Consider the following 14,582-nt stretch of genomic DNA (forward strand, 5'->3'; position numbering starts at 1 on the left):
GCACTAAAGTGCCTAAGGCAGCATGAACTGTAAATACGGCCCCTGATGATCTGATATTGATGGCCTGTGCCATTAATTCGCACAATCTTGATCTGCATCTATTAAAATTATAGTGTTGCCCCAGCAAACAGGATGATCTTATTATTTTGTCTGTAGGCTCAATCACCCAAGTCCGGTTTATTTATATATGGGGGGTCATGATTGAGCCGGATTTTATTTTGGCCAGTCTCTTACAAGATAAATCGTCTTCAGTGCAATTCCTGGGAATGGAGAAGTGAATGGCGGAATTATTCCTGATAGTCAAGCCCTTGATTTGTGGTTTATGCACGTACCCCGCTGAGCGTGGAAATAGATATGTTGTTTTATGTTTCTGAAGTTCTTCTGTCCCCATATGTTAGGATTGTAATTATTTGTTCAGCTGCCTGAGCACCGTGGGAGATGTCCATAGTATCTTTCCGGATCAGTATAAGGACCACATTCTACACAGAAATCGCGGGATTTTACTGTGTTGACAAAAAAAAAGCAAAGAGAATTTTTGGAGAATTACAGTATATGGACTGTATAAAATACATGTACTTTTTGATCTGGTATAGTCTCAAGGACGCGACTAGAATCTTTTATAGCTTTGCGCTATTTGAAACCTATCAAAACCCTTTAAATGACCAGTCACATACAAGTACGTTATCGGTCGCAAGAGGATGTATGGAGAAGGCTCAGGTGCCGGTATTATTATACATCTGATGCATGCCTGCAATAATATATATATATTTTTTTTTTTACTACTTTTGCTTACAACAAAACTTTTTTTATTTCAATTTTTTTATCTCCACATCCCAAACTTTTTTATTTTTCTTTCTACAGAGCTGTATGTGGGGCTTCATTTTTGCAGGACTTCTTGTGGTTTTCATTGGTATCATTTTGGGGTACATAACATTCTTTGTTCACTTTTTATTTTGTTGTTTTTGGTGGCAGAATAATTGTATAGTTCGGGTTGTTACAGATGCGACAATACCAAATATGTGGAGGGGATTTTATTTTTGCAGCTTTTTATCATCGAAAAGCATATTTTTTTTTTCAACGGAAAGGTGTATTTTTTTTTTTCATTTTTTTTTTTATTTTTTTTTTCTAAAACTTTTTCACCTTTTTATTTTTACAATTTTTTACTCCCACAAGGAGACATTGACATGGGATCCTCTGATCGCTTCTAAAATGCACTGTACCACTTTATGTATCACAGTGTATTATACTATCAGTAGGATACTGACAGGTAGTATCCGGTCCTCGCATTCTTGAGGTTTGACCTGCTGGAAAACTTTGAGCATAGCTAGACGCTTGCAAAAAATAATACAATGTTTTGAGGGACAAAGTTTAATCTGAAAAAGAGCACCTGAACACAATTCTGTCACAGTTTTATGGTGTTCCTTATGCGGTAAAACTAGCCTGTTCCCCTTATTCTCCGGGTCTGTACTATTACAGCGATACCACATTTGTCGTTTTTTCTTGTGTTATAATACTTAAAGGGACTCTGTCACCAGTTTCTAACCCCCACTTTTAAAACTATTGTTCTGTCCATGGAGCCCTTGTGATTACTATGGTGTTGTTATAAGCTAAATCTGCTGGCTCGCTTTGATAAAAAAACGTTTTATCTAACCTGTCAGTCATATAGTTAAGGTGCCCAGGGCGTTTCTCATGGCCTGAAGATGCCGCCCGCCGCCGCCGCCGTTGGTGCCCAGCTCCTCCTCTGCTCTCGTCAGCGCCGCCTGAAAATCATAAGATACGCCTCCGGCTCTCCCTCACTCCCCCCTCCTTCTTTTCTAAGATCCCGCGCGTGCGGCAGTGTTCGCGTTATCGGGAGGTTGAGCGAAGTGCGCATGCGCATACGCACTTTGCTCAATGAGGCTGAACCGAAAAGTCCGCACGGGCGCATCAGGCACAGGCCTGTGCGCACGCGCGGGATCTTAGAAAAGAAGGAGGGGGGAGTGAGGGAGAGCCGGAGGCGTATTTCTTGATTTTTCAGGCGGCGCTGACGAGAGCAGAGGAGGAGCTGGGCACCAACGGCGGCGGCGGCGGGCGGCATCTTCAGGCCATGAGAAACGCCCTGGGCACCTTAACTATATGACTGACAGGTTAGATAAAACGTTTTTTTATCAAAACGAGCCAGCAGATTTAGCTTATAACACCACAATAGTAATCACAAGGGCTCCATGGACAGAACAATATTTTTAAAAGTGGGGGTTAGAAACTGGTGACAGAGTCCCTTTAAATATTAACTTTGGAAAACCAGTACATCGTCTTATTCTGACCCCCATAACTTCTGTTAATAGTTACAGGCTGCGGAAAGCATGGTAGTGTCTAGCAGGCTTGAGGCTATCACAGTGAACAAACGGCTTCTCCATTCTCCGCACGGCGAACCTGTTGGGACCCCGGGAGCACAGCGCTCTAGGGGAAAGTTGCTCAGGTGCTGTGGTAACCATTGGCATGGAGTCTTAATCCTGCTTGATTTTACACTAGTTTGCATTCAGATAGGTTCAAAGACCGTCAGTGGACAAAACATGTTATGCTGCTCTTTATAGTGAAGTGTAGGAAAGAGAAATACGATACCGCAAGGTCCACCAGTGATTCCCTGGGGTCATTTTCCACCTTTATCCAGTGTCCATTACACAGATGCTACTGGTGGACATTTAGTTATTTGGGATTAGTTCCTCAGCTTCTATGCCCTGTATATGGAGAGAGGAGAACGGGGAAGCATATAATTTCTGTTTCCCATACCAGTTCTTCATCCAAGTTTTTTTTCAGCCTTACATACAGTAACAGTATGCATTATCAAAGGATGCCACCAGTCACGATTTTCAGTGTGTCCACCCCTTAGAAAATCATCTTGTGGGACTCTCTTCGGAGCTCAGGCTGAGGACGTGATCCACCACATAGAGAAGAAAAAACAAAGCTATGCCAATCCATACCTCCCCAACTGAGGCCAAAAGGACACTCTTCGCTTCTGTCGGGGGAGGGTGGAACACTATGTACAGTGAGGAACAGAAGTATTTGAACACCCTGCAATTTTGCAAGTTCTCCCACTTAGAAATCATGGAGGGTTTTTAAATTCACATTGTAGGTGCATTCCCACTCTGAGAGAATTTAAGAAAACAATTCAGGAAATCACATTGTATGATTTTCAAAGAATGTATTTGTCTTGCACTGCTGAACAAGTATTTGAACACCTGAGAAAACCAGTGTTAATATTTGGTACAGAAGCCTTTGTTTGCAATTACAGAGGTCAAACGTTTCCTGTAGTTCTTGACCAGGTTTGCACACACTGCAACAGGGATTTTGGCCCACTCCTCCACACGGATCTCCTCTAGATCTGTCAGGTTTCGGGGCTGTCTGCTGAGCAACACAGAGTTTCAGCTCCCTCCAAAGATGTTCTATTGGATTTAGGTCTGGAGACTGGCTAGGCCACTCCAGAACCTTGATATTCTTCTTATGGAGTCACTCCTTGGTTATCCTGGCTGTGTTCTTTGAGTCGTTGTCATGTTGGAAGACCCAGCCATGACCGATCTTCAATGCTCTGACTGAGGGAAGGAGGTTGTTGCTCAAAATCTCACAATAAATGGCCCCATTCATCCTCTCCTTAATACAGTGCAGTCTTCCTGTCCCCTTCGCAGAAAAGCACCCCCAAAGCATGATGTTACCACCCCCATGCTTCACAGTAGGGATGGTGTTCTTGGGATGCAACTCATCCTTCTTTTTCCTCCAAACACAACGAGTGAAGTTTAGACCAAAAAGTTCTACTTTGGTCTCATCTGACCACATGACTTTCTCCCATGCCTCCTCTGGATCATCTAGATGGTCATTGGCAAACTTCAGACGGGACTGGACATGTGATGACTTGAGCAGGGGAACTTTCCATGCAATGCATGATTTGAAACCATGACGGCGTAGTGTCCTACCGACAGTGACCTTTGAAACTGTGGTCCCAGCTCTCTTCATGTCATTGACCAGCTCCTCCCTTGTAGTTCTGGGCTGATTCCTCACCTTTCTTATCATCAGTGATACCCCACGAGGTGAGATCTTGCATGGAGCCCCAGTCCGAGGGAGACTGACAGTCGTCTTTAGCCTCCTCCATTTTCTAACATTTGCTCCAACAGTTGATCTATTTTCACCAAGCTGCTTGGCAACTGCCCCGTAGCCCTTTCCAGCCTTGTGGAGGTCCACAATTTTGTCTCTGGTGTCTTTTGACAGCTCTTTGGTCTTGCCCATGGTAGTAGTTGGCATCTGACTGTGGGGTGGACAGGTGTCTTTAAAGAGCTCAGACAGGTGCTACTAAGTTAGATTAATGAGTGGAGTAGAGGTGGACTTTTTAAAGGCTCAGTAACAGGTCTTTGAGAGCCAGAATTCTTGCTGTTTCTCAGGTGTTCAAATACTTATGTTCAGCAGTGCAAGACAAATAAATTCTTTAAACGTCATACAATGTGATTTCCCGAATTTGTTTTTTTAATTCTGTCTCTCAGAGTGGGAATGCACCTACAATGTGAATTTAGGACCCCTCCATGATTTCTAAGTGGGAGAACTTGCAAAATCGCAGGGTGTTCAAATACTTCTGTTCCTCACTGTCTTTGACATATATGCTAGGAACTCTTCCTGGCAAATTCACCAAATGAAGGGCTCTGACCCAGTGTGCAAAGACCCTTGTAATGGCGAGGAAGGTTTTGTGAAGAGTTCCGCGTCTTGTCTATGCAGATCTCAGTTTCTCTTCTTATTAGTTATGTCGCTTATTCACATAATGTATTACTGTGTGTGACCTACACTTCTGTAGAACGGAATAATCTAGAAAAAAAGGTGGAATCAAATCCTAACGTTAAAATTGTAAAAATCAAAGGTGGTATGTAAATATGGAAAAATGTAAGCTGTTTACTCCAGGCCAACAGTACATTTACAATATGCATTTTCTTTTATAAAAGTTTGTTATTTTCCTTTAGGTTTGCCATCCTTTGTGGGCACCTGTCAGAGCATGAAAGCATTCAGAAGCGCATTCAGACGGGATATCTGTTTAAGGTAACCGCTGTTATTGTTTCTCCGCTCTTTGATATAGGGCAGGGATGCTCAAACTGCGGCCCTCCAGCTGTTGTAAAACTACAACTCCCATCATGTCCTGCTGTAAGCTGATAGGTGTAGGCTGTTCGGGCATGCTGGGAGTTGTAGTTTTGCAACAGCTGGAAGGCCGCAGGTTGGGGATCCCTGGTATAGGGAATACAGGAGATTGACTCCACATATTTGTCGCATACGACAGCTGCTCTATATAATCTCATCCATCTGTGTGCGCGCTGTAGCTGTGGTTATATAGTCCTACTACAGATTAGGTGCCCTATATTTTGCCTAAGTGGTTCCCAAGGGTGCCCATTTTTAAGCATGGCTTGCACTTTCATGGTAGAAGTAGCTTCTCAGTCTACATCTCTTTTTAGGAACACATTGAAAAGGCGATTTTATTACAGCCAAATGATGCTCAGTGTTACTACTTGCTTGGCCGATGGTGCTATGAGGTAAGTGTGAATATTCTGCAGCACGGTTTTAAGTGGAAGCAATAAAAGAACAGCCTGTTGGGTGCTACAGGTTGTGGTATAGCAGCGGGTGCCTACGGGCACTGGGACTCTGAAGCCTTCCTTCTCCATGGATTCCTAGGGATCCGTTGTAAAATGCCTCCTGAGAATATGTACAGGAAATATGACTATGAGCAGATTTATGTCCTTTAGAGATTCCTCATGGTTCATGACATCTGCGGTCAGGAAGGCAAATGGAGAACAATCTTCCTCATCAGACAGCATGATTAAAGAGGACCTTTCACCTGGTAAAACATTGTGAACTAAGTATTATGACATATACAGCGGCGCCCAGGGATCTCACTGCACTTACTATTATCCCTGGGCGCCGCTCCGTTCTCCTGCTATGCCCTCCGGTATGTTCGGTCACTTGGTTATAGTAGGCGGAGTCTGCCCTTGTTCTGCTGGGCGTCTCCTTCTCCTAGGCTGTAGCGCTGGCCAATCACATCGCAGAGCTCACAGCCTGGGAGAAAAAACCTTCCAGGCTGTGAGCTCTGCGCTGCGATTGGCCAGCGCTACAGCCTAGGAGGAGGAGACGCCCAGCAGAACAAGGGCAGTCTCCTCCTACTATAACCAAGTGAGCGAAGATACTGGAGGACATAGCGGGAGAACGGAGCGGCGCCCAGGGATAATAGTAACGCTGGGTTCACACCTGAGCGTTCGCGATGGAGCGCTCTGTATGCGCGATTCTCCGGGCGTCTCGCATACGCGGCTCCGGAACAAGCGAACGCCCATTGTCGCACGTTCCCACTGAAGTCTATGTACGGGAACGCGCGACAAGACGCCCCAAAGAAGCTCATGTACTTCTTGGGGCGTCGGGCGTTTTACAGAGCGATCGTACGCGCTGTAAAACACTCAGGTGTGAACCATTCCCATAGGGAATCATTGGTTCTTGCCTGTTGAGCGTTTTACAGTGTGTAGGAACACGCTGTAAAACGCTCAGGTGTGAAGCCAGCCTAAGTGCAGTGAGGTTCCTGGGTGCCACTGTATATGTCATGATACTTAGTTCACAATGTTTTTCCAGGTGAAAGGTCCTCTTTAATGGTTTTCTGAGATTTTAATACTGATGACCCATTGTCAGGATAGGTCATCAGTATCTGATCGGTGGGGGTCCGACATCCGGAATCCCCACCAATCAACTGTTTTGAGAAGGGATCGGTGCTCCTGTGAGCGCCGCTGCCTCCTCACCGCTCACCAAGCACAGTGCCGTACATTGTATAGCGGCTGTGCTTGGTATCACAGCACAGTCCTATTCACTTCTATGGGGGTGAGCTAAGCCTAGGCCATGTGACCGATGAACGTGATGTCACTGATTATATGATTGGCGGGGGTCCACATACTGATGACCTATCCTGAGGATAGGTCAGAAGTATGGAAATGTCACAAATCCTTTAAGGCAAAATGCAGAAACTCCATAGTGATCTCTTTCAACTCTTTTAACTTGTTCAGAACCAGCAAAGCTTCAATGAAAAAAATGTAAGAATAGTGTAATCAATCTAGAATTCCTCAGTGTTGCATTTAGGGCCTTAATATAACTGTACCTGTTCCCATGAACAAATTTGAGCTTTCTGGTTGGGTGCTGCCAATGAGTATATCTTATCAGATTTTAAAGAAAGTTCCAGGAGTTGGACCACCACCGATCTGATATTCATGACCTATCTTGAGGATAGGTCGATACTATCATGAAACCAGAATGTCCCTTTAAAATGTTTCAACTGCAGTCTTTTCACATACTAGTTATATTTTTTTCAGCTCGTCTCACCCTCCGTGGCGAGTTTTACAAGAATAGGATGACAATTTTTTTTTATTTTTATTTTTTACCAGACGAGCACTGCACTGCCAGTGTAATTCTGTTTGTTTTAGTGAATTCACCATCACCACCTCCTCAGGCAGAGAGCTCCATAGTGTCACTGCTCTTACCGTAAAGAATCCTCTTCTATGTTTGTGTACAAACCTTCTTTCCTCCAGACGCAGAGGATGTCCCCTCGTCACAGTCCTGGGGATAAATAGCTGATGGGAGAGATCTCTGTACTGACCCCTGATATATCTATACATAGTAATTAGATTTCCTCTCAGTTGTCTTTTTTTCTAAAGTGAATAACCCTAATTTTGATAATCTTTCAGGGTACTGTAGTTCACCCATTCCAGTTATTACTTTAGTTGCCCTCCTCTGGATCCTCTCCAGCTCTGCTATGTCTGCCTTGTTCACAGGAGCCCAGCACTGTACACAGTGCTCCATGTGTGGTCTGACTAGTGATTTGTAAAGGGGTAGGACTAAAATAACAACCTTTATGTAGTGCCAACATATTCTGCAGCATTGAAAACTGTAGAATTTATTTAGTGGGCCAACCCCTTTAACGCCCGTGCAACAATATTTTGTGCCACGCCGTTTTTTTTCACACCGCCTCTGAGGAGTAGCGGGATTGGTGTAGTGGTGTGGTAGGGGCTGGGCTCTCAGACTTGGCACAGGGGATACCAAAGACTGATGCAAAACGCAGGTCTATGATAAATAAAACTTTTGATATGTCATAGAAACATGAGTGCTAAGACCCCCACCGATTGCTATAGAACAAGGAGAGAAGCTCTCAGATATCGTGCTCTCTACTCGCTGCAGGAATCGAGACGGGCCATAGACTTTCGATTGAGTCCGTCTCGCTCCTTCTCCTGCAGTGCGGAAAGAGAGCACGATATGGAGTGCTTCTCTTTTCTCGTTCTAGGGATCGATGGTGGTCTCAGCACTCAGACCCTCACTGATCAAAACTTTTGATACTCCTCTACGACAAATAAAACGTGTTATGAAAACTCGGTGACCCCTTAATTTGCTTCTTACTAAATTGTCCCTTTGTAAAGGTCTCTAATCTTGGCTGGCTGGAAAGGAAAACTGCTTCTGCCCTGTATGACACCCCACCAAGTTCCACTGTGGATGAGGCCTTACAAAACCTCCTGAAGGCAAGTGGGAACAAGTACCATTTTTATATATTTTTTGCTCATTCTGGAGCTGTTGTACTTTTACATCATTCTGCTTATTTGTTCTTCATAAAGGCTGAAGAACTTTCACCAGGATTTTCCAAGGCCGCGAGAGTTAACATTGCAAAAGTAAGTGCTAATTCTTACAAGGTTGACAAGTACTTGGTGAAACTCGAAAAATTAGAATATCGTGCAAAAGTTCATTTATTTCAGTGATGCAACTTAAAATTAGAATATTGTGAAAAGGTTCAATATTCTAGGCTCCAATTGTCACACACTAGTCAGCTAATTAATCCATACCCCCTGAGCAAAGGGGACCTGAGATTGTGACTCTATGAAAACCCCAATCATCCAAATTATAACAAATAAAGGCTTCAAATATCTCGCTTTGCATGTAATGAGTCTATCTCATATATTAGTTTCGCCTTTTAAGTTGAAATAAATGAACTTTGCACAATATTCTAATTTTTTGAGTTTCATCTGTAAATTTTCTTATACACATAATTATATACCGTACTTATGATAATAAAATAGTTTAAAAAAAAAAAGTAATTTTATGAAAGACTGAAAATCTGCTTTGTCCTTAAATTTAATTTCCTAAAAAGAGTTTTCCAGGATTGTAATATTGATAGCAGTATCTGATCGGCGGGGGTCTAACACTGTGCACCTCTGCCAGTTCCAGCAGTACACACTGTGCTTTAGTACACTGGAGCTGCTGTAAACAGTTGATCGTGGGGTGTTAGGACCCTCAGTGATCAGACATTGATGGCCTGTGCCGAGGATAAGCCATCAGTATTAAAATCCTGGAAAATCCCTCTAAGGGGTTTATTTGACGTCCTGTAGAAATTGTCTTTGTATGTATCTAGAGTGTTTCAGGAAATATGTATTTTATGTATTCATGTTTTGTATTACTCGCCTTTACCCGTATACTCCCCCCAAAGCATATATGAAATTTATTTAGTGTTTTCATCCTGAAGACGTTTTTAATATGTATTGCAAAATTTGTGTGGAGCGTAATGGGTTGCAGTTGTAAATTTGTATATGTGCCAGGAAGGGGTGCACTGGGGAGTAATGTCTTTCTATAAGTAGTATTTCTTTTGGATTTATTGTGCGTTTCCTGTGATACATTATATAAATATGTACTTCATTAAATTGTGGGGGAAATTAGGACATTTGATACAGACTACATCCCCAGTTCTGGTGTTATAACCCTTACTTTGTTCCTCATATTATTTGGCAGATGTTTTGTGGGAACCTCGCTCTTCTTAGTAATGGTCCTTCCAATACTGACCCCTGAGGTGCCCCACTAGTGACAGTGACCCATTAATAACCACCCTCTGTTTTCTATCACTGAGCCAGTTACTTACCCACATACAGACGTTTTCTCCCAGTCCGAGCATTCCCATTTTATATACTAACCTTTTATGTGGTACAGTGTCATATGCTTTGGAGAAGTAAAGATATACGACCCCAATTTTACGACATCCATTGACTCACCTGGTCCAGTCTACAACTTACCTTCTCATAGATACTGATTCATTTGACAGGACTGATCCCTCATGAAGCCATGCTGATACAGCTTTATACACTTCTTTTCATTGAGGTACTCCAAGATAGCATCTCTTAGAAAACCTTCAAACAGTTTACCCACGACAGATGTTAAACTTACCGGCCCATAGTTTTCATGCTCTGTTTTTGACCCCTTTTTGAATATTGGCACCACATTTGCTAAGCACCAATCCTGTGGAACACTCCCTGTCATTATAGATTCTTCTAAATATCAGAAATAAGGGTCTGCCTATTACATTATTTAAAGGGGTTGTCCAGGTTCAGGGATGTATGCCATCTGGACCTGGTGATTTCTCTATTTTAATCTTTTTAAGACACTGCTGCACTTATTCCTGGGTCAGACAGGGTACTTTTAATAGGGAGTTTACTTTGACACTCTGCATTTCCCCCTTTATTTGATTTTCCTGAATACAGTGGAGAAAATAATATTTAATAAATTAGCCTTTTCCTCATCGCTCTCAGTAACTTATCACGGCCAACACTTTCAGGTTTAAACCTTTTACTATTTATATAATTGATAAACTTTTTAGGGTTAGTTTTACTCTCTTTGACTGCCTTTATCTGTCTTTTACATACCGTATTTTTTTTTTTTTTTCTGATTATAATGCTGTACTCCTGGGAAAAAAAAATTTAAGTACATGTCTCCAAAATCCCCCAACATATTTTAAACTTCAAGTTAAGTTACTGTTGTGAAATGATAACTGTATGACAGCCCCTTGAATTTCTTTTTAGCAAGTTAATCCTTAGCACTAATAGTACAGTGCTGTAATGGCCTGGGCTTAGGAGCACATGCCCTCGTCAACCCCTTGAAGGTGGCACCTGTATAAAAAAGGCTAACATTGCTACTGGTATCAACATTAGCCCATTTTTCCATTTGTACCACAATCCGCTGTTGCCATTGGAGGTGCTGCTTTAAGATTGAGCTGAAGCGTGCTATTCTCAGCGTTGTGCCTGAAATGTACAACGCTATTAGGTGAGCGATATCTCGGCTCCTCTTTCTCCCCTGTACTGTGTCCACAGGTGATGTGCTAGGATGATGCCGTGTGTTTTTTCTCTTGTTACACCTGTGTACAGGTAGCAATCTGATAACGTTGATGCTGGTCATTTAACCCTTAAGATGCCGCTATCCACAGCACCTAAGTAGTTAGCAACCAAGAACCTTAGCATGGTCCCCAGACTTGCTATGTACAGATGGGCTTTGTATCCGTTTTTAGAGTAACTGACATAATACACTGCAGTACAGAAGTATTGCAGTGTATTTTATGACTGATCAGAAGACTGCATGTTCAAGTCCCCATGTAATGAATTGTTTTTTTACTGTAGTACAGTAGGTGTGTGACAGGTATATGTTAATCAGAGGCCAAAAACACCATGAACATATAGCCTAATGCCATCAAAAATACTTGATACTAGATTAGAAATGAGAAACCAGATTCATTCTAAATTGGTGTGGTCTGTTCCAAAATGTCCCAGGGAACTATTCCCAACTGTGAACGTTAAAGAGGTTGTAAAATCATTTCAGACTCCAACGATTTTGAGTAATTTTGATTTATGAAGGGGAAAATTAACCTTTTTTTTGTTAGTGTTACAGGGACTTGGGTAACACTAGTGAGGCAGCCCACTGGTTGGAATTGGCGGCAGAGCTTCCTGAACGCACACGGGAAGTAAGTACCGACTTTAAGTAAAGACGTTATCCCACAAAATTTTCAGGAAAGGTGATAAATGACGGATTAAGGGGCTTCAACAACTGGGACCCCCAGGGATCCCAAAGACGGGGTAGGAGCGGTGGTGTGCACGTCAGTCCACTGCTCCATTCACTTCTGTCGGGACGGATGAAGCATCGTCTTTGTCACTTTCATGAAAGTGAACTGAGCAGTGGACCAACATTTGCACTCATTTGCTCGGTTCAGAGAGAGGACTCAGAATCTTGGTCTTTGGCCTCGCTGGGGATCCGAGCAGTTCGACTCCTTACTATCTGGCATTGAGAAAATACCATTTTGTGGGTTAACCCCTTTATATTTTAAGTATTTTTAGGTAGTTCTTGAATGTTCAGAAGCTATGAGGTTTGTCATTTGACTGTGCCTTCGGGGTTATGGTGTGAAAGGACAAACCACCACGTTATGAGGGCCTCAGATGCAATCCCTCTGAGGACTACACATTCCATACAATGTCCCATGTTTCCTTTTAGAAGTGAAGAAGTGGCCACTCTGCTATTGGAAATATGGAAAATGCTAGACACAAAACTGTTCATGGAATCCGAGCAGAGGACAGCCACTGATGAGACACGCATGGCATAACGAATGATTAGACATAAGTGTGGGGGAAAGTTGCTGCCACCCATTCATAGTGCCAACCACCCACCGTCTCATTCTCAGTGAAGCCACATGCCCTCACAGGTGTAGAGCACCTCATTGAGCTTATAACAAATATGCTGGGTGGGCTGGATTTTTTTCCATATCATTTATGCTTTTATGTGATGCAAGAATGTATTTTTTCATCTGAATAATATCTCCCATTAATGTTGTGTGTCCAAACAGGATAAAGAGAGCATGTCTGCCATTGAGGAGATGTCGGCAATCACTGCTTAAATGAATCTGCCAGGACACAGATTATAATTTTATTCATTCTTGGGGAGATATCATTATACTTCGAAAGAATTGGTATTTCATTAAAAATCATATTTTCATCAGTCATTAGAAAAGGGGGCATATTGACATGAATCCATGTTATTGAAGGGGCTGTCTCACTTCTGCGAATGACATTTGTCATGTAGAGAAAGTTAATGCAAGGCACTTACTAATGTCTTGTGATTGTCCATATTGCCTCCTTTGCTGGCTGGATTCATTTTTCTTATTCATCTCATTTATACACTGCTCGTTTCCAGGGGTTATGACCATCCTGCAGTGAAGATACCAGGTGTCTGGGATGGAAGCTGCTGCGCATGCGTGCTCCCACAGTCCTGTCCACCAGAGAGGGTTGCAGCGATGACTGTAACCCCCAGTAACGAGCAGTTCATCAAAAATTTCTGAGGAACTCAGGAGAAGAGTTGCTGATGCTCATTAGGCTGGAAAAGGTCACAAAAACAGTCTCTAAAGAGTCTGGACTCCACCAATCCACAGTCAGACAGATTGTGTACAGATGGAGAAAATTCAAGGCCGTTATTACCCTCCCAAGGTGTCACTGTCCAACAAAGATCACACCAAGAGTAGAGAGGCCGGCACTTTTTCCTACACTGCTGCATTGCACTGTGGTCATAACCATGGAAACATGCAATATATAATGTGATGGAAAAATGTATGAAGCCAGCAAAGGAGGCAATATAGAAAATCACAATACATTAGTAAGTGCCTTGTATTTACTTTCTCTACACGATAAATGGCAATTGCTAAAGTGAGACAACCCCTTTAATGAGGACGAGTATCCTCTCCTGACTAGTGATGAGCGAACTTGTGTTTTAAGTTTGGCGTCTAAAGTTCGGGTTCGGATTAGCGGAGAATCCCGATATGGATTCCGAATACCGTTGTGGTCCGTGGTAGTGGAATACATAATCGGCCATTATTGATTCTGCTACCACGGACCACAACGGAATTCGGAATCCATATTGGGATTCTCCGCTAACCGGAAGCCGAACTTTAGACGCCGAACTTAAAACAGAAGTTCGCTCATCACTACTCCTGACATGTCTGTTTTAGTAACTATCTGCATTCCACAAGTAATAACAATTCTGTGTCCTCTATTATTATAACTGTATGTTGTGCTATTACTTTATTATTCCTCCTAGAACGTTATGAATAAATGGACAACTGGGTGTTACCAGTTGGGGGTGTGTCCATGAACAGTGGCAGCACTGATTGGATGGAGTCAGACTGTACAGGGACACACCCTCAACTGGTCACACCCTGATGGACCTTTATTGCAGACTGCTGGCAATTCATTCAGCAACTTCTAGCAGGGATAATCAAGCACCAGAACAACTTGGGGCTCTTTCACACGAGCGGCTCCCGTGCGTGGAATCCACTGCGTGAAAGAGAGCCAAGCCGCGCTCCGGACAGCAGAGACACGGAGCATTAACATGACTGATAATGCTTTTTGCCTCTCTGTGACCTTTTTACTAAAAAATCACGGTGACAATTTTATCTGTGATTTTGTAGTAAAAAGGTCACAGAGAGGCACGGAGCGTTATCAGTCATGTTACTGCTCCGTGTCTCTGCCGTCCGGAGTGGGGCTTGGCTCTCATTCACGCAGCAGATTACCCGCACGGCACTCGCTCGTGTGAAACAGCCCTTAGAGTCATAAGAGTAAATGCTCTAGAATTGTCTTTTCATGTAGAATTCATGTATGTACTAAGACAGGCATATCAGGAGAAAACCAAGTCATTGCAGTGTATTACGTGCTTGGATCCTGTCCTTTTCTAGCGCAGTGGCTGTGGACCTCTGTAAAGCTGCTTGTTTG

General features: G+C 43.0%; 1 protein-coding gene across 1 annotated transcript in view; it reads left to right on the plus strand.

Moving 5' to 3' along the window:
* RMDN3 (regulator of microtubule dynamics 3) overlaps positions 1-13,453 on the plus strand; it is a 58,009-nt gene extending 44,556 nt beyond the window's left edge. The window contains exons 8-13 of the mRNA XM_044293963.1: positions 4,977-5,052; positions 5,460-5,537; positions 8,445-8,543; positions 8,637-8,690; positions 11,714-11,794; positions 12,668-13,453. Of these exons, the coding sequence (XP_044149898.1) occupies positions 4,977-5,052; positions 5,460-5,537; positions 8,445-8,543; positions 8,637-8,690; positions 11,714-11,794; positions 12,668-12,718 (439 nt within the window). The 3' untranslated portion in view covers positions 12,719-13,453. The remainder of the gene's footprint in view (positions 1-4,976; positions 5,053-5,459; positions 5,538-8,444; positions 8,544-8,636; positions 8,691-11,713; positions 11,795-12,667) is intronic.
* Positions 13,454-14,582: the final 1,129 nt, after the last annotated feature.

The sequence above is a fragment of the Bufo gargarizans genome, chromosome 5, assembly GCF_014858855.1.
Source record: "Bufo gargarizans isolate SCDJY-AF-19 chromosome 5, ASM1485885v1, whole genome shotgun sequence".
NCBI lineage: Eukaryota > Metazoa > Chordata > Amphibia > Anura > Bufonidae > Bufo > Bufo gargarizans.